Raw genomic sequence first — 18254 nt, 5'->3', positions numbered from 1 at the left:
GCCATACTGTACTGTATCAATGTATTTCCTCTCCATGTCTGCCTGTATGCTATGTTGTCTGCCTATACTAGTGCACAGGTTTACTGATTGTAAACGTTTGCCATCAAACTCAAACAGTATCTTCCAAAAGTGTTGGTCACAGACAGAACAATGTATCCAATCAAATGTGGAAGTAGTCTCACACAAGTAGCCTAGCTATTTCTCCAGCTTGGCTCAGAGGCTGTTAGGCGCCATCACTAAAACACAACTGTTGAAACAATTAGCAAATAGGATTGAACCAGCAGCAACACCATTCACATGTTAGCTCTAGGTCCAGATCCACTCTCCATTAGCAGAGACCACCTTCAAAGTGTTGTGGGCCAGATTAGCTGGATTATGTTGCCACTGAAAGGATCCATGCTGCTTTGGAGGAAGTCCCACAAGGAAGAGACATGCTGAAAGAGACATGCTTTACCATGCTTTAACTGTAATGTAGCACAGATTACAGTACACAAAATCACAAATGTACAAACTCAAATGCACACATAGCCTCGCCACTCACCCACTCCCTCATTTATACATTCACACAGAAAATAGACTTTGCTGGACTGGTTCTGCTTAGGAACTGTCAGTCCCTCATCTTACCCATTCCCTGCACTTTGTTATCCATTTAACATGGTTTTAAAAAGCACGCACTATAAAACCAGAGGGATAGATTTGGCCCTGACTGGCATAGTGAAACAAGTCTTTATTGAAATCGAGCTTCAGTTCTATTGCCATTCTCTTCAATAGGCCATCCTTTACCAAGTGCTGCATCACCTCCCCATCCCAGTCCAATGTGTTACTTAGCAGATGGAGAAGCTCCTTATACAGAGAAAATCCAGGCAGGGCAGAAGAGATTGAATACAGGCTTTTGTCATTCCCCTCCTGAATTTCTTTCAGATGTTTCCCAACAAACAGGAAAAAATAAAGAGGGAAATTTCACAACAAAAGCAAATGGACCAAGACTTTTTCCCAGCAAATAAAACAATGCGGGAGTGGGGGGCTTGGCTTTCTACCTTACCTATAGAAATACAGTGTGTCTGTGCGTCCGTTTTTGAGGGGGAGAGTGTGTGAATTGGACAGGGTGGGAAAAGGACATTTTGAGGTATTCCTTCAAAAAAAAGTGAGAGGATGACAAATTAAGTTCAATTTGAGAGGGAAAACTGTAAAAATGCCATCAAAAGTAAAAGGCAAAAATAATCCGCTTCAGTTACAATCTATTCAGATCTTGATACTTCTGTCAGCATTGACATACATTTCCACTGGTGTTGGCAGTTAGGCACTTGCTATTTCCATATGTATAGCCTTGCCTGTACTAATTATGCTAATCATCCCCAGTGTTGGCTGCTGTGAAAAATAGTCACATTAGGCACTCCACTGGCTGCTAATGCAGCTTAATGTGTGGTTGAAACATACATTCATCCAATGGTGAAAGGCAAAATTTTTCCACATTGCTGGTCTCATTCAGCCTAGAAATGAATTTATTGAGCCCAAGCACCATTTATTTCCCCCCAAATACCAAGAAAATGTTTTTCTCCCTTCTTCTTTTTCCAGAGGGGGCAAATAGTGTAAGAGGAAAATAGGCAAACTCTACCCAAAATGGTGACTGGTGTAACTTTATTTAAAGTGGACCAAGGAGAACAATCTCTAATTGGCATGATATAAAAACTGTCAAAGTGCAAGAAACACAGAGAGTGTAAAGGAGATGTGTGAGACAGTGCTTCCTATAACAGAGATAGTCCTTCAGCACTCCCCAAAAATGGACCCAGTATCTACAGTGACTTTCAAGCAACACCAAATACAGGACGCTAAACAGGTATACGGCTACGTATAGTGCTGAAATGTAATGAACTACTGTAAATGTAAAAAAGCCAAGTACCATAAAATCTCGTCTCTATTAAATACCTTAGAATACTAAACACCACATAACATGGGAAAACGTACACCGCTATATGAGTCACTGATTTAATACTGTAAATATCCAAAAAGGATATTAGCACTGTGTATTAATTCAGTACACAGTGGAGGGTTAATGGCGACTTCAGTAATGGAGGGATCTGGTGAAGTTTAGTATTCAGCTCATGTGTTTGCTCCTTGAGGAGAGGACTGAGGCTGGAGGACTGCAGACTGGTGGGAGGTGGTGGGGGGGATGAATGGAGGGAGGGAGAGGGAGAGGTTGGGGGGGGTTGAAATAAACATTTTCAACTGACCCAGGTTGACTCTGGCCTTGTTTGTTCTTTCTACTGGTGAGGTCTGAGGCTCAGCAGTTGGAGTTTATTTATCTAGCTGGGGAACTGTGGCGTTCCATTCACCTCCAATAATGCCTCATAGAGCTTTCTTTCTCTTTTAGCAGGCCCTGAACTGGAAGACTGTATTTTCTGATGAATTATAGCATTTACCTTGCATTTTTTGTTTAGATAACTGTTCCAAACATTGAAACGTCCACATGTTCCCCTCCGAAAGGCCTGGCTTGTGCTGCTAGGGCTCTGGAAGGTACCTACTGCTCGCCATGTGGAGTAGCTCATTCATGCTGTGTATATGTTCTTTTCCTCCATTCTACACAGTCTCTTTCTAAAACATATGGCGGCCTGGCACTTTGCAATATTTGCACAGCTTGTCTGTGTGTACATGTCTGTCAAGATCACCAAAACTGTGTCAAGAAGGATGGGTTTAGTTAATGTGGGATAGCCTACAAGTACATACTTGTAAACCTTTATTTCCCACTCTAAATGCACTATTCAAAACGTTGTGGTGCTCTTTGGTGGTATTAATTCTACCCACTACCAAATATCAAACCTTTTGGGAAATCTACATGACTGTTGCAATAGTAATAACGCTAGCTAAGCTTATATTACTTCCAGAAAAAACAACTCCCTACCCAGCAAATATACATTTTCTTTTACGTCCTGCTTGAACTGGTGAAAGAAATGTGTCCTGAGAAAGAGGCCACACTGTTGTTTTTAGGGAATAGGAAAACGTTAAAGTGTATACCCCTAAAACATTCGCCCCTAATGCTCCCCCACCCCCATCCTCATCTGCCTGCACTTCACCTCTTTATTACCCCCCTTTCTTCCTCGAGACAATACACTCTAGGTCACATTCTCCCCCTGGTCCCACCCATGACTGCCAGGCCATTTTCCTGTGTTATTTCTTGCTCTGCATTGCTTCTGCAGTAGAAAACTTCATAAAATAAATGTCCAAAGGAAAACAACATGACTGACAAAAAAAATGTCCTTAGCTGAATTTAGTGTGTTTTATCACTCTGCACTCTGTCTGTATTAGCCAACCAGTCTAATGAGTCTACCCACCTAGAGACGGAACAGTTGAACTAGTATCGGTCATAACTACATACAGAACCTTTCACAACAGGTACCTTGTTTTTAACTACTACACCTTCTCCCCTATGTTTCTGACTGGCACCAACTACTGGTTGAACTACCACCAGAATCCCATCAACATTCAGAACAGACAAGCTAGTCCCAGCTAAGGCTGTAGTGACACACTGTACAGGAGCGTTTGCATCAGGTTGAGAAAACAAATACTCTCCAAAACATTCTTTTCCACAGTCCTATGGCCCAAGTGTTAGCACATTATCCTTGGCTAGGGTAGGGCAAACTAGGCTAGGTTGGGATGGGGTAGGCTAGGTAGAGTAGGGTATAGGGTAGGCTAGGGTAAGGTAGGGTAAGGCTAGGGTAGGCGAGAGGAAACAATTTAGAAAAGCCTGGTGGTCTGACATCACACACAGCAGGTCATTTACCCTAGCTAGGTGGCAAACATGACATTTGGGTGGGGGTGGGAGACAGATATGGCCTGAGGATATATGATGGGAAGCATATGCTCCCAGGCACTCCCAGCTGGCCAAGTGTGAGCCCAGGAGGCCTCATATCAGCACCCTCATCCTTCATGTGGTCAGAATACAACTCTGCATGTGTTGACAAGAAGACCACATAGACTTACGTTCTCTATTGAGAAAATACTAAGTCTGCAACACCTGTTATTTTGAAAGTTTGAGTCCCAACCGTAAGCTGTTGATTTATAAAGTAGCTTTAAACATGCCTGTCTTCAAAATTAAAACATACTGCTCTGACTGCTACTAATAGAAAATGATGCTGTCTGGACACTCATCTCATCTTTTCTTAGAGACCAATACACTTCTCTGTCCTATTAGGAAATATATCTCCTCTGTTTTGCGAAAGAGTTTATGTTTGCATTTGCATGTGTTCGAGTGTGAGTGAGAGAGAGGGAGAGAGAGCGATGCGTGCATGTGTTTCTCTCTCTGTGTGTGTGTTTGTGTGTGTGCGTGTGTGAGAACCAACCTCTCCTTGTTACCAAACCACTTACTCTCCATTGAGCTCTGAGCAGCTTTGTCAATGGGCTATTGGGGAAACAACAGGCAGAAACTTTAGAAACATGGGCACTGCCTCTTAAAGGAACAGCATTCCTTTTCAGCATTTGGGTATTTCACTCTCAGAATGACTCCATGATTAGGCACAACAAACCCTATCTAACAACCTCCTTTCAGAAGACCAACGGTTAGCTTCTTTAATGTGTATGAAATACACAGCAGTACATGAACAAAATACTATGATTATGACAAATTGCACTGCGATAATTTCATATCTTGTTTGTGAGTCAGACTCCACTCAACTACAATCTGACAAGTGAATGAGTCAAATCTGAAAATCTTTGGCTTCACCAATTTTACCAAAACTCAAACACAGTGTGTCAGACCACAAGCATTTAATTGACAACATCTAAGCCCTTCCCAGCCAAAGTTTTGGGAAGGAATAAAGGGAGTGTTTATACACTCTTAGAAAAAAGGGTGCTATCTAGAACCCAAAAGGGTTCTTCTGCTGTCTCCATAGGAGAACCATATGAAGAACCATTTGTGGTTCCAGGTTGAACCCGTTAGGTTCTAGGTAGAAACCTTTTGGGTTCCATGTAGAACCCTATCCACAAAGAGTTCTACATGGAACCTAAAAGAGTTCTACCTGGAACCAAAAAGGGTTCTCCTATGGGGACAGCCGCAGAACCCTTTTTTTCTAAGAGTGTACTACAACTGTTGTGACTCTTTTTAGAGTGTGCAAAACAGGTGGGTAAACTTCAGCTGTATTCACTTATTTTTTGTAGGAAAGGGGGTGCCTTTATTGTTGAATGGAATCCAAGAATAGTTAAGGACCACACAGAGAGCTAGGGGGGAGGGTCAGCGCCTCAAAGATGGCTAACGATTCACACAGCCCATCTGCTCTTGGGATCAGGAGTGCGGCAAAAGCCTAGAGGGCTTAAAAGGAATTTGGCAGTGTGAAAACCAAATAAAGCTGCCCGAATATGCACAGATAACCCAGCCTGCACATAGAAAGGACCTCAAATAAAACATGGAACATGGAACCACCATGGCAAACAATACAAGGCTGATGAGAAGAACAAGAGAAGGCTTGCATGTGCAAGGAACAACAACACTAGCTCCTTGTACGCAATAAAGTTGGAATTTCTTGAACTACTCTCCATTCCCATTGCAAAGCAACTTTGTCATCAGCAAACAACACACAAAGGTGCGGAGGTTAGAATACATTCAAATAACTTTCAATACAAAAATGACTAAGTTATGGTCAAATTCAAGAAAAAACTACAAATTCTTTGTATCCACCACCCAATCATGAATAACAACTAAAGAGCAGCACCTCCCAAAAAACTAGAGCAAAAATACTGATGCAACAAGTCAGTCAGACAGCACCCATACAGTTTATTGTCCCCCTCTCCAGTAGCCTGGATGGCAAAACGTCTACAACAAGTTCATTTGGGAAGAAGAATACCCCTCTCTCTCCCCTTCCCAGACAACACCTCAAACCATACCCCGAAACTGGACGCCTGACTCACCTTCCACCCAGAGTTGCTCAATGTCCGTCTCAATGGCAGCGACCCGCAAACCCACAGACAAGGCACCGAACACAAGCAGTCCAATGAAAAGGACTTTTCCACAATGTCGCTGGATGTGACAGCCCAAAGAAAAGAGAAGAGCCTGGAACCGCGCCCGAATCCACAACGGGGCTTTCTGACCCACAGCCTTCCCCTAAAGAGACAGGAGGAACATGGAGAGAGAAAACATTTTTATTACATTGTTATTACACATTAATAACAACATATTGCCCTACATGGACTGCATGGATATGGCATAGACAAGTACAACTATTCACTAATGGAAGACGACACTGTATCTAACTGCTCCCGAGTGGCGCAGCGGTCTAAGGCACTGCATCTCAGTGCTTGAGGCGTCACTACAGACACCCTGGTTCGAATCCAGGTTGTATCACAACCGGACGTGATAGGGAGTCCCATAGGGCAGCGCACAATTGGCCCAGTGTCGTCCGGGTTTGGCCGGTGTAGGCCGTCATTGTAAATAAGAATTTGTTGTCAACTGACTTGCCTTACATAAAAAAATCTATAAAAGTAAGATAAACTATCAATACAGTGGTCTTTCAAGTATTACTAAGAATGACCTACTAGGGCAGAGAATGCTAATAAAATAGATAACCTGAGTATGACTGTGATAGCGTGGCATACTTAAGAGCATGTTCAACATTACAGTATCTACTGTATTAGATAGATACGTGAGTGATGTCTTCATGTCAACTGTCCTGTAAGCAAATCATATCTATGTGAATTGGATCACCTGAACTGACGTCAGATATAGATACCACGTGAATATCAGAATATAACCAGTCAGAAGACACCCTCATTGATGGTAGGTAATTGAGGGCCCAACACCAAAGAGGGTAAAGCAATGACCAGTCTTCAGATTGGGCCCTCACAGTTGGCACAAGCCAGGTGAGTCTACCACTCATCACCAGGGGCATGGGGGTTTGCTATGGAGTCAAAACACAAGACTTCATGGTTACATGGGTTCAGATTTAACAACAAAAAAACGGCATACTTGTCAAATGGGATATCAAGTAATCTATGCTGTTCTGGTGTAGCCTATTACACACATATATAATACACTAATAACAATTAGGTTGAATAAGTATCTATGGTCTACTAGGGGCTATATATTTGACAACACTTTTGTGCATTTGGACCAGGACTAACATTTTTCCTATATTGAATGTTTAAATGCTCAGCCAGCTGCCCTAACAACCTCCTGGTAAAAACTATGAAACCTAATGCTGTTGGGCACTAACGCAACTCCTAGTTTTAAGTGGAAGTTGAAAGATTACAAGATTGCACACATTTGAGTCAGGAGTTATGTAGCATACCATACTTTCTTTAATAAGCCACATAGCTTCTAAAAGGCTATGCAGGGATTTGACAATAAGCAGTTCCTATATCAAAAAGCCCTACTCCTATCATTTAAAATTCAAACACTGTCTGAAGACCGTCTACTATACCCATTCAAACTTTACAAAACAATGTCACCGGTCTAGTACAGACACACTGGACAGATGTTTTGGTTTCACTTGGGAGTTTTGACACATATCCAACCGTTCATGCGGTCCAGTGATGCTTTGTCAGATAAAACTTAATCAGTGAATTCCTGTAAGACCCACCGCATTTTCAAACAAACTAGCCTTAAACAAACTAGCCTAGAACGGGGTCCCTGAGTCTAACTTCTTACTAATGGAATTGAACAAATCCCACACACGTAGAAATAACTATTATGAGTTGTATTGCTTCTAAAATTAATGGAGTTATTTTCATTCATAGTGGGATCGGGATCGAAGGTTAACATCTGTGCGTGCCAGTGATTCGTAAATGTTACAATGTAAAATCGAAATATTATGTCAAAACGGCAGCATATCACATTGTAACACATTTGGACACAAAACTCCCTAACATATTCCTCGTTTCGAGTGGTAATAACACCCGTTTCTCCAGAAGTACCAAAACATAGCACTTATTCACAGAGAAGATGAATGAAACAGCAAAGTATATTCCATTGAAAGCATTTTGTCACCTTAGAAATCTGTTTTAATGCGAAAGCAGCGTGGCAGTAACTGGGTCTCCGGAGAAGATCTGAGTTTACTTGCGGCGGAGAACGCGTATAACTTGGGGGTAAATCTCCAAAAACACCGGCCCCTGGGACTCTGGGATCCGAGGCCATAGTCCAAACAAGAAAAACAAAGCACAGAGCGAAGCAAGAGAGAAACAGTGCGAGTTCAGCAAAAGCGACAATAATCCAAGATAGAATACTAGCGCATCCACCGGGTAAAAATTAGGAGAATATATACTAGTCTTTCCTTGAGCCAAAGTCTTGCAACTCCATCCCAACATTATGTGCCCAAATCCGTATAGATCCTTGAGTCTTCATCCGTCCTGATAGCTTGTAAAACAACGTTTCGAAGTAAAGTCTCGAGCAGATATTTAAGTCTGCCTCTGATCCCGTAGCAGTGACATTTGGAGAAGCTAGCCCCTCTGCAAATCGTGAAAAGTGTGGTTTGGTGGAAAAGTGATCTGGTTCTCATTGGCCAAGGAAGAGGCAAATTACTTAGCAAACATCTCCTATTATTAGCTGCTAAGCAACAGCTCACCAAAGTGGAGAGAGAGGGAGACCACCCAGGCAGCCCTTCAAATCGAGGGGAGGGGGGAGAACGAAGGGGCGTCAGAGAGAGGAACTCTTTCAATAAACTCAGCACACTGTTGCCGGCTCTGCTCTGCACATTCCCAATTGCCTCAGCTCGGTTATAAGAAGCAATCACACATGCCATATATTGATACAACAGACACAGTTTTATATTTAATCCAGTCTGACATAAACAAAATTATAAATGAATGCAGAGTGGTTTCTCACACAAATAAAAGGGGGGAAAAGACTGAATAGTCTAAATTGTGTACTAAACTAGCTTTATTCACTGGCAAGAGCTTCATAAACAAACTCAGTATTATTAACTGTGCTACAATCAAGGTTACTTTTAAAGTAGCTAATCATTCACACTTTCAAAGTTCATTCATTTGCTTGACTTTGCTCATTGATTGGACTAATTTATACCAATCTCACTATTTCATTAAACAATGTAATCCCTTTGTTACTGTATTATCTGTGTAGTTGTCTTGTCTATTTATACTTAATTGCTAAGGACTTACTGACACATTTTTAATTCCACTGTGCTGTGCAGTTTGCCAAACAGCTGTGATGAGTGTGTGTGGTGTGGGTCTTTAACATTGACAGCTGTAGGCCTACTAGCCCTGGTGTAAGGCATTAAACCAGGTAGTTATTTGTTTCCTCTCTGTCACAGCCTATTGTCAAGTACTTGATTCTAACATTGTTTACCTGAGTCTCAAGGCAATATCGTTTATTATAGAGTGAACAATAGACATGTATACACCAGCTTGGTGCAGGCCTACACAAAAACAATAAACAGTATAGCTTTGTGCATCAAATACATATTTGTGCTCTACTGTATTGGAAATCCATCCCCTTGTCTTCATAACCACTTTATTACAAAAAAAGTGAAATAACGACAAATGAATATGGTATCAAGCTTGGACAACAAACTGCTAAATGAAAGAAACTTGCTACTTGCATTCTGGATGTGTAACAGCAATAGTTGCCACTTTATGAAACCATTAAGAAGACTTTCCTACAGCTCTATAATACTTTCACTTGGAACATTGTTCAAAAACTGAGAAGGCAATGACTTCACATTTAAATAGATTAGCACACACCTACATGACTGAGATATACAACTTCTGCAAACATTTCAGTTTGTGGATAACATGAAGCAAGAACACTTTCAACCCAGCCCTTCCAAGATGACAATTGGACTGCGAATTTTATTTACATTCACTTTTTTCAAATGTTTGATATTTGAGAAGCATATATGTGCAATAGCAACAATATAATTTACCTACGTGCCTAGTCTAGAATACTGTGTGAGCGTGGATAGAGATGAGTGGGAAAGGACACACTCAGCCCAATATTCATTTCATATCATGGTGGCAGGCAGGGGTGGTACTAATGATCAGCTAGTTTCTCAATTTGTTGAATTGGATGAGGGGAAAAGGCAGCTGGAAATTGGAGCTAATGTGGAATGTGAGGAATTGCCCTGTGTGGCCCCTTGAAGCCTAACAAACTGAGGGAGGTCTGGTCCAAGGTCTAGAGGCCTTGGATAAATAAACCCCAGAGATGACCATGCGCTGTCCAGATATCTGCCATCACAAGGCCTCCCAACATAAACCGCTCTCTCTCTGGCCCTGGCCATGCCTGCATAGCCCTGGTTCTGTATGTGCAATTGCAAAGTACAGAACCACTCTCACACTCACGCATCACATGACAGCTGAGCTGTGCTGCAGTCGACCATGTGTTTATTTATCGTAAACCTAGGCGTGCTTGCATTTCTTTTTCATATGGCCCAATGGAGACAGGCACACATTTTACTAGGTTAGAGTTCACATGAACTAACAGGGTTAAATCATTTGCAGTTGAAGTTAGCACATACAAAGTGGGAAACAATTTTGAGAAATAGTATATGCAGAGAAGTTCAAGTTTTAAACCCTAAGAAGAGCTGATTTTCTGGACACAGATTAAGCCTAGTCCTGGAATAAAAAGCATGCTCAATGGGAATTCTCCCTGAAAATAGGTTTTTATTCCAGGATTAGGATTAAAGACATGTTCCGGAACTTTGGCGACTACATTTCTTTTTAACCTACCACTTTGGGCTGGATATGTTAATGTGTAGTTCATACATGCATAATCTATGAGCAGAATGACTATTTTACTTTAATTAGACTTGATCCCTAGTTTGAAAATGATAGTTTTTCTGGAAGCTGTGCTGTGACATTTTCCCTACATTTCCCCCCAAGTGGGCCAACCCCCTAGCAATACGAGTCCTAGACAATGAGTTTCAGCCCCTCGCCATTTGAGTGACAGCTAGCAAGATGCACTAACAACAGTGAGAGAGAGAGAGAGTAATGATGGGGTGCACATATCTGCACATATGTGACGTACTATGCAATTTCCGGGGACCACTTTTGGCTCATGAGCACTACTTATAGAACTGCTGGCTAAAAACTATACCGGAGAATCTCTTTAATCTGTGTATGGGAAACTGTCCCTCAACAAAGATTCTCCATTGAGTTATCTTTTTAGTCCAGGACTAGGCTTAATCTGTGTCCGTGAAACCCCCCCATAAGAGTATAAATTGACATGTTGTGCCTTTTTGGTACATCATTTGAAAGTCAACAAAATAAGTAACTTTAAAGCTATAGAGCTTTATAGAGATACATTATTTGACATTTTCTTAACAATAGTGTAACTAATTGTAACTTCTGTTGGCAGATGGGCTATGTGTAAATGTATTGCTGTTACTGTATGTGTGAATACAGGACTTTGGTAGCCAAAGTAATTACAATGTTGCCGTGGTATAAGGATAACTTATTTTCCTTTACGCATCAGATATATTACACAAATTGTCCACCTTAAAACAATATTTGTCTAAACAGAACCAATAATCTATTACAATCACTATTAACTAAATGGAATTCTAGCTTGATTAAATCAAAAACAAAAAACATATGACAATCATGTATTTGAATCAACAAGTGATAAGAGTATAACAGTAATAACAGTAGTATATACAGTAGTATATTTATACACAGTAATAAGCACACAACACAAGTATACATATGTTTAATCCATGGAGGGACCTATTTACTCTTAAATCATCTTATTTTAAGTAATGTTCACTTCTACCATTTGCTCTTAAGTCATGGTTCTACTGTTGGCCTACTGTTTGGAGCAACAAAAAGACAAACTAAACCAATATTCTGTGAGTGCAGGTTTAATGAATGTTTACAAAGGGCTTTCTTAAATATTCGTAAGCCAAAAAGTGCATTGTAACAGAATGACATGTACAGATCAGCATTGTAAGGGTTCTGTCAGTCTATAAAAGAAGAAACCTGCCACACAGCCAGAGATAAGATTCATTATGATAATGTATTTCTTTCCCCCTTTGTCATTGTAGTGAATGGTTTCCTTAAAGAAAAAGAAAGAACACTTTTCTGTCCATCTTTGTTTGTGTTTCTCTAACAAAGGTACTGTCAAACTTTAGCATGTGGCAACTAAGGCAAAATCAGACGTTTGCTTGTTTATGGGGCTCTCATCAATGTATCACTTATGCATCTGAGAACCATTATGTGACTATATTGTGAGGTGGGTTGAACTGAGAGAAAGCAAGGAGAACAGACTATAGATCAAATGCTTTGACATGTGTTGTCAGTGCACTGTGACATATCTTTGTACCATGATCCATTGACACATTAATCAATTAAAGTTTTATTGGCCGCGTACATATTTTGCAGATGTTATCGCAGACAAAATGCTTGTGTTTCTAGCTCCAAGAGTGCAGTAATACCTAACAATACACACAAATTCCCAACATTTTAAGAAAATAGTTAAGAAATATCAGGACAAGCAATGTCAAGAGTCCGGAATATGAATATATATGTATATGAGGGTGTCTATAGACCCTTATGGACAGTATAGGAATAGAAAAGGTGTGTACAGCAGTAGTTATATAGCGTGAGCCTTGGTATTGGTATTTGATTAGGATCCCCATTAGCTGTTACAAAAGCAGCTACTCTTTCTGGCCTCCACACGAAACATGAAACATAATACAGAATGACATTATACAGAACATCAATAGATAAGAACAGCTCAAGGACAGAACTACATACATTTAGTACAATAGAATACAGTACACTGAGTGTATAAAATATTAAGAACAGCTGATATTTTCCATGACAGACTGACCAGGTGAAAGCTATGATCCCTTATTGTCACTTGTTAAATCCACTTCAATCAGTGTGGCCGAAGGTGAGGAGACAGGTTAAAGAAGGATTTTTAAGCTTTGAGACATGGATTGTGTATGTGTGCCATTCAGAGGATGAATGGGCAAGACAAAAGATTTGAGTGCCTTTGAACGGGGTTTGGTAGTAGGTGCCAGGTGCACCGGTTTGTGACAAGAACTGCAACGCTGCTGGGTTTTTCATGCTCAAAAGTTTCCTGTGTGTATCAAGAATGGTCCACCACCCAAAGGACATCCAACCAACTTGACATTACTGTTGGAAGCATAGGAGTCAACATGGGCAAGTATCCCATTGGAACGCTTTCGACACCTTGTAGAGTCCATGCCCCGATGAATTGAGGCTGTTCTGAGGACTCAATATTAGGAAAGTTTTCTTAATGTTTTGTACACTCAGTGTATGAAGTGGGAAAACAGTATGTTAACATTAAAGTGACCAGTGTTCAATGACTGTACATAGGGCAGCAGTCTCTAAGGTACAGGGTTGAGTACCGGGTGGTAGCTGGCTAGTAACACTGACCAAAGTTCAGGGCTGGTACATTTAAGCAAAGAACATATATCATATATCACCAGACAGTAACAGTTAAGTAACTCAGAAAACCTTTCATCCATAAAAGAAAACAACATATCACACTGGGGAATGCATTTGATCTGGTAGCACTAAATAAAAATAGTAATTTACAAAAACAGAGAATGATCCAGACTAGCTGTCTGTCTGACTCAATTGAAGACATTAGCTGGTGACAAAAGCTGTGCACTGTGGTGTTGATAATGATCAAACCTACTGCTTTGTTTAATAGCTAGTTGAAAGCCACGGTGGGGTACTACTGAGATATCTGAATAAGTGTGCCTCACATGTTCCTATAGTTTATTATCCCCTACATGAATCTCTTACTTCCTCCACACACAGCCTTTGTAAAAGTAGCATATGCAAGTGTTCTTTCTGTTGAGTTGCTTAAAGATACTGTGTGTGTGTGTGTGTGTGTGTGTGTTGGCAGTGGGCGTGGGGCTGGAGGGAGGCATGGGGGACGCAGCAGTGTCTTAAATGATAGTGCAGCAAAAAGGGAGGAAATTGGTTTATGCCTCAAGAACACAGAAGACAAACGGAGGAAGTGTTCTGTTAATGTGAAGGGGTCAGCAACAAACACGCAGGTTTTTGCCACTTGGGTGGCCTAACCAGTCTCTCACCCTCCAACACGCTCAGCCCTCCAGCCCCAAAACCACCCACCTACCTTGCACCCACCCTCAAAGTCCCAAACTCCACCCCACCACACACTCCTCCCTTTGAGCAGAGCGGGTGACGGCCTCTTTTGCTCCAAGCCCTGAAACTTCTCTCCCCTAGCTGCCATTTGGTTTTATTGTATTTTATTAGGATCCTCATTAGCCGATGCCAATGGCGACAACTACTCATATCAAAAAATACATCACAGACAACAGACTTTACAATTTACATAAAGCACATTTAAAAACATTAACATGTAGTGTGCGTGTGTGAGTATGCAGCTTTCAGTTACACATGTCAATACATACACACAAAAAGTAGGTCACATGGGGGAGAGGCATTGTGCCGTAAGGTGTTGCCTCACATTGTTTTTTTAACCAGGTTTGCTGTTAATTTGCACATTATGAGATGGAAGGCAGTTCCATGCCATCAGTGGTCAGTGTGACCACCACCCAGTAAGCCAGGGCAGGGTACTGCTCCACCAGAGCTGGCGGTAGTTGCGTCCCCAATGCACTACTAAATAGGGAATAGGGTTCCATTTGGGATACAGTCTCTTGGACCAGCTCCTGGGCAGTATTTATATCACTGTCTATATCATGTATTCATGATTTATGCCACCATGGGCTTCGCAAGTACCACTGCACTTACACTACTTACAGTAACTGCCAAAAGGCACATTGAACCACTGCCTGCTTGTTAACATTAGCATCTTCATTTGGATGAGAGAGCCTGCCAATGTTCACACTATGCAGCTGAGCTGACACAGAGGTACGGAGAGGTGTGGACAGAGGGAATCAACAAACAATTACAGCGGTAGATCTAGTAAACATATAACATGGACATTTGATTTCATCACTTCAAAAAAGTCCCCCAATTCTGTTGAATGAACACTCTGATCAATTTCACCCTTCATAGTCTGTCCATGGTGGTAGGGCCTGTTATATCATAGGAACAAATAGCCCTATGGAGACTAACTCAGCCTGGGCCTGCAGACTAACCCAGATCTACCCAGAGACAGCCGATATATGATATGTTGGATGACATCTGATCCCGAACCCTGGAAAACACAAGCATCTGTCACATTTGGCCCAGAGGGGTGGGGACTGACGCTGAACACAGCGCTGGATAGCCCCTAACCAAACCAGCACAGCCACAGGGACTCAGAGTAGGCTGCTGTATAAATATACAAACCTGGCTTTCCAAAACAACCCATGCCAGATCTCATAAACTTGACTTGATGCTCAGGTCAGAGGCTGCTCAAAGGGTTAAAGTTTAAAGCAGGAAGAAAAATAATCAAAAAATGTTTTGTGATAATTATAATATTTTTGTATGGCACTTTTGATCTTTATTTTATGAATAACCATTTATTTATGTCTTTAAATGGCCACAAAACAGGGGTCTTTAAGATTGTGGTTGGCAGTTTCGATTAGGACAGAAATAAAGTTTACAATAACTTTTATTTCGGGACTTGAATCCATTTTCTAGATGACAAAATGAAAAAGCAACAGTGAGTTGAAAGTTAAGTAATTATTCTAGCGTCACCAATGACAAAATCAAAAGAGGAAAGATGAGAAAAGACAAGAGACATAACTACTCTCCCAATGACACTAAATGACTTCTATTGGTCACAGACACACTATAAAGCAGGCCACTAAATCACACGATGAAGACAGAGCATCTTCCTGGAGATCTGTCGTTCCTCAATAAGGAACTTCAGACCTGTAATTTAAGAAATGAGCTGGCAAAGGAATGCAATAAATCATTGACAGCAAAGAGTAAGAAGGAAAATTAAAAACAAAGAGAGCAACTCTTATGTTTCTATCAGTTTGTGAAAGTGGGAGGGATTGTGTGTTACTTGATGAGATCTCACTGGGTGGTCCGGCCCACAATTTTTGTGTACAAATAAACTTAACCCCCATTGTGCTTCTCTGGTCCTCTGCTGCACCACACAGCACGAACACACAGACTCCTAGGCTGAATAGTTGTGTGGAGGAATGCATGTATAGATGAGAACACACTGACTGAACAAACACCTAACAAAACTTTATAGAATCACCCAGAAACAACAGACAAGATTCAGACAAAGAACACCACTGAAACTGAGCCTAGGGATAAACAAAGTTGCTTTATTTAGACAATGGACCATCACTGCCTGGTGGTCAGTTAGTTTGCCTCACTGCTGTGGTTTCTGTTGGATCTGTCAGCAATGTGTAGGACTGGTCGTTCGGTCAGTCTCCCCCTGGTCTAGATCTCCATCAGCTGGTCAGTTCCAACAATCACCTCGTTAGTCCTTTCCGCTACAGAGTGAGAAGAAAGCACTCACAATTAGACATTTAAGATAGAAGATTATGACCCCTTGTCCTTCTGTAGAACCTGGTATTCAGCAGGTGTAGCAATAGACTAGCTAATTGGTTTCGGGTTGTTCAATGTCATTTACTCAAGCCAGGACACCCACCATCTCAGATTGTTCTGAAATTGTTTCTGTAGTAAGAAATATAAGCCGGGTTAAAAGAGGGTTCGGCTGTGGGGGGGGTTTACTTGGCTCATCGTGCTCTAGCGACTCCTTGTGGCGGGCCGGGCGCCTGCAGGCTGACTTCGGTCATTAGTTGAACAGTGTTTCCACACATTGGTGCAGCTTGCTTCCGGATTAAGAGGGCGGGTGTTAAGGAGTGCGGTTTGGCGGGTTATGTTTCGGAGAACGCATTACTTGACCTTCGCCTCTCCCGAGCCCGTTGGGGAGTTGCAGCGAGGAGACAAGAAGTTGGGAGACAAGAAGTTGGGAGAAAATGGCAGTATCAAACTAATTATAATAATAGCCTTCCTGCAACATTATTTTGTTGAAATATCATTTAACTGATGGCACCCAAATTGGCAATTTTAATTTATAGGATTTATATAATATTCAATAAATATAGTACCCAACATCTGATTTGGACCAAACGTTTTTATTTTAACAGCGAGTAAGTCATGAGGAATCCAAAGAAAGTCAAAAGCCACCCACGGACTCCCACACCCCACGCTAATGAAATCCCAACAGTTCTCTAGGTCTGAAAAGTAGTATGGAGCCGAGGCTCAGAGTAATGTTTCTTCATCCTATTTAATTTGTTCTCAGTGAATTTGGTGAGATTTTTTCCCCCTGGTAATAAATACCAATACTGTCTTTGTTAATAGGTTCATTACCCATCCTACATCCTGGCATTACCAGGGTCTGACCATTAGATAATGCTGTTCCTGCTATACATTGAAAAAACATTGAATACATGGGGGGGAAGGGGATAGTTTACCCAAATTACATATTGGTTTCCTTATCGTATATGCAGTCGGCCACTGTTTGAAATGATAACTTTTTAGCATTTGTAAAACAATTCCCAATGCAAGTCAATGGTATCTACAGTGCATTCGGAAAGTATTCAGACCCCTTTACTTCTTCCACATTTTGTTACGTTACAGCCTTATTCTAAAATGTATTAAATTGTTTCCCCCCTTATCAATCTACACACAATACCCCATAATGGCAAAGCAAAAACAGGTTTTTAGACATTTTTGCAAATGTATTACAAAAAAAACCTGAAATCTAATTTACATAAGTATTCAGACCCTTTATGCAGTACTTTGTTGAAGCATCTTTGGCAGTGATTACAGCATCAAGTCTTCTTGGGTATGACGCTACAAGCTTGGCACACCTGTATTTGGTGAGTTTTTCCCAATCTTCTCTGCAGATCCTCTCAAGCACTGTCAGGTTGGATGGGGAGTGTTGCTGCACAGTTATTTTCAGGTCTCTCCAGAGATGTTCGATCGGGTTCAAGTCCGGGCTCGGGCTGGGCCACTCAAGGACATTCAGCTACTTGTCCCAAAGCCACTTCTGCGTTGTCTTGGCTGTGTGCTTAGGGTCTTTGTCCTGATGGAAGGTGAACCCACGTCTCAGTCTGAGGTCCTGAGTGCTCTGGAGCAGGTTTTTATAAAAGATTTCTCTGTACTTTGTTCTGTTTATTTCCCTTGATCCTGACTAGTCTCTCAGTCCCTGCCACTGAAAAACATCCCAACAGCATAATGCTGCCACCACCATGCTTCACCGTAGGGATGGTGACAGATTTCTGCCAGATGTGACACTTGGCATTCAGGCAAAATATTTCAATCTTGGTTTCATCAGACCAGAGAATCCTATATCTCATGGTCTGAGAGTCTTTATGTGCCTTTTTGCAAACTCCAAGCAG

General features: G+C 41.4%; 2 protein-coding genes across 2 annotated transcripts in view; both read right to left on the bottom strand.

Annotated features, from left to right (window-relative positions):
• Positions 1–8608, bottom strand: part of ptch2 (patched 2) — a 29824-nt gene extending 21216 nt beyond the window's left edge. The window contains exons 1-2 of the mRNA XM_029704835.1: positions 7973–8608; positions 5899–6091 (exon numbers count right to left, since the gene is read on the bottom strand). Of these exons, the coding sequence (XP_029560695.1) occupies positions 5899–6091; positions 7973–8119 (340 nt within the window). The 5' untranslated portion in view covers positions 8120–8608. The remainder of the gene's footprint in view (positions 1–5898; positions 6092–7972) is intronic.
• A 7537-nt stretch (positions 8609–16145) lies between these two features.
• LOC115157001 (translation initiation factor eIF-2B subunit gamma-like) overlaps positions 16146–18254 on the bottom strand; it is a 47207-nt gene continuing 45098 nt past the window's right edge. The window contains exon 12 of the mRNA XM_029704833.1: positions 16146–16337. Coding sequence (XP_029560693.1) covers positions 16285–16337 — 53 coding nt within the window. The 3' untranslated portion in view covers positions 16146–16284. The remainder of the gene's footprint in view (positions 16338–18254) is intronic.

The sequence above is a fragment of the Salmo trutta genome, chromosome 21, assembly GCF_901001165.1.
Source record: "Salmo trutta chromosome 21, fSalTru1.1, whole genome shotgun sequence".
NCBI classification, from domain to species: Eukaryota; Metazoa; Chordata; class Actinopteri; order Salmoniformes; family Salmonidae; genus Salmo; species Salmo trutta.
The sequence above is the reverse complement of the archived record's forward strand: the minus strand, read 5'-3'. Positions and strand labels throughout refer to the sequence as shown.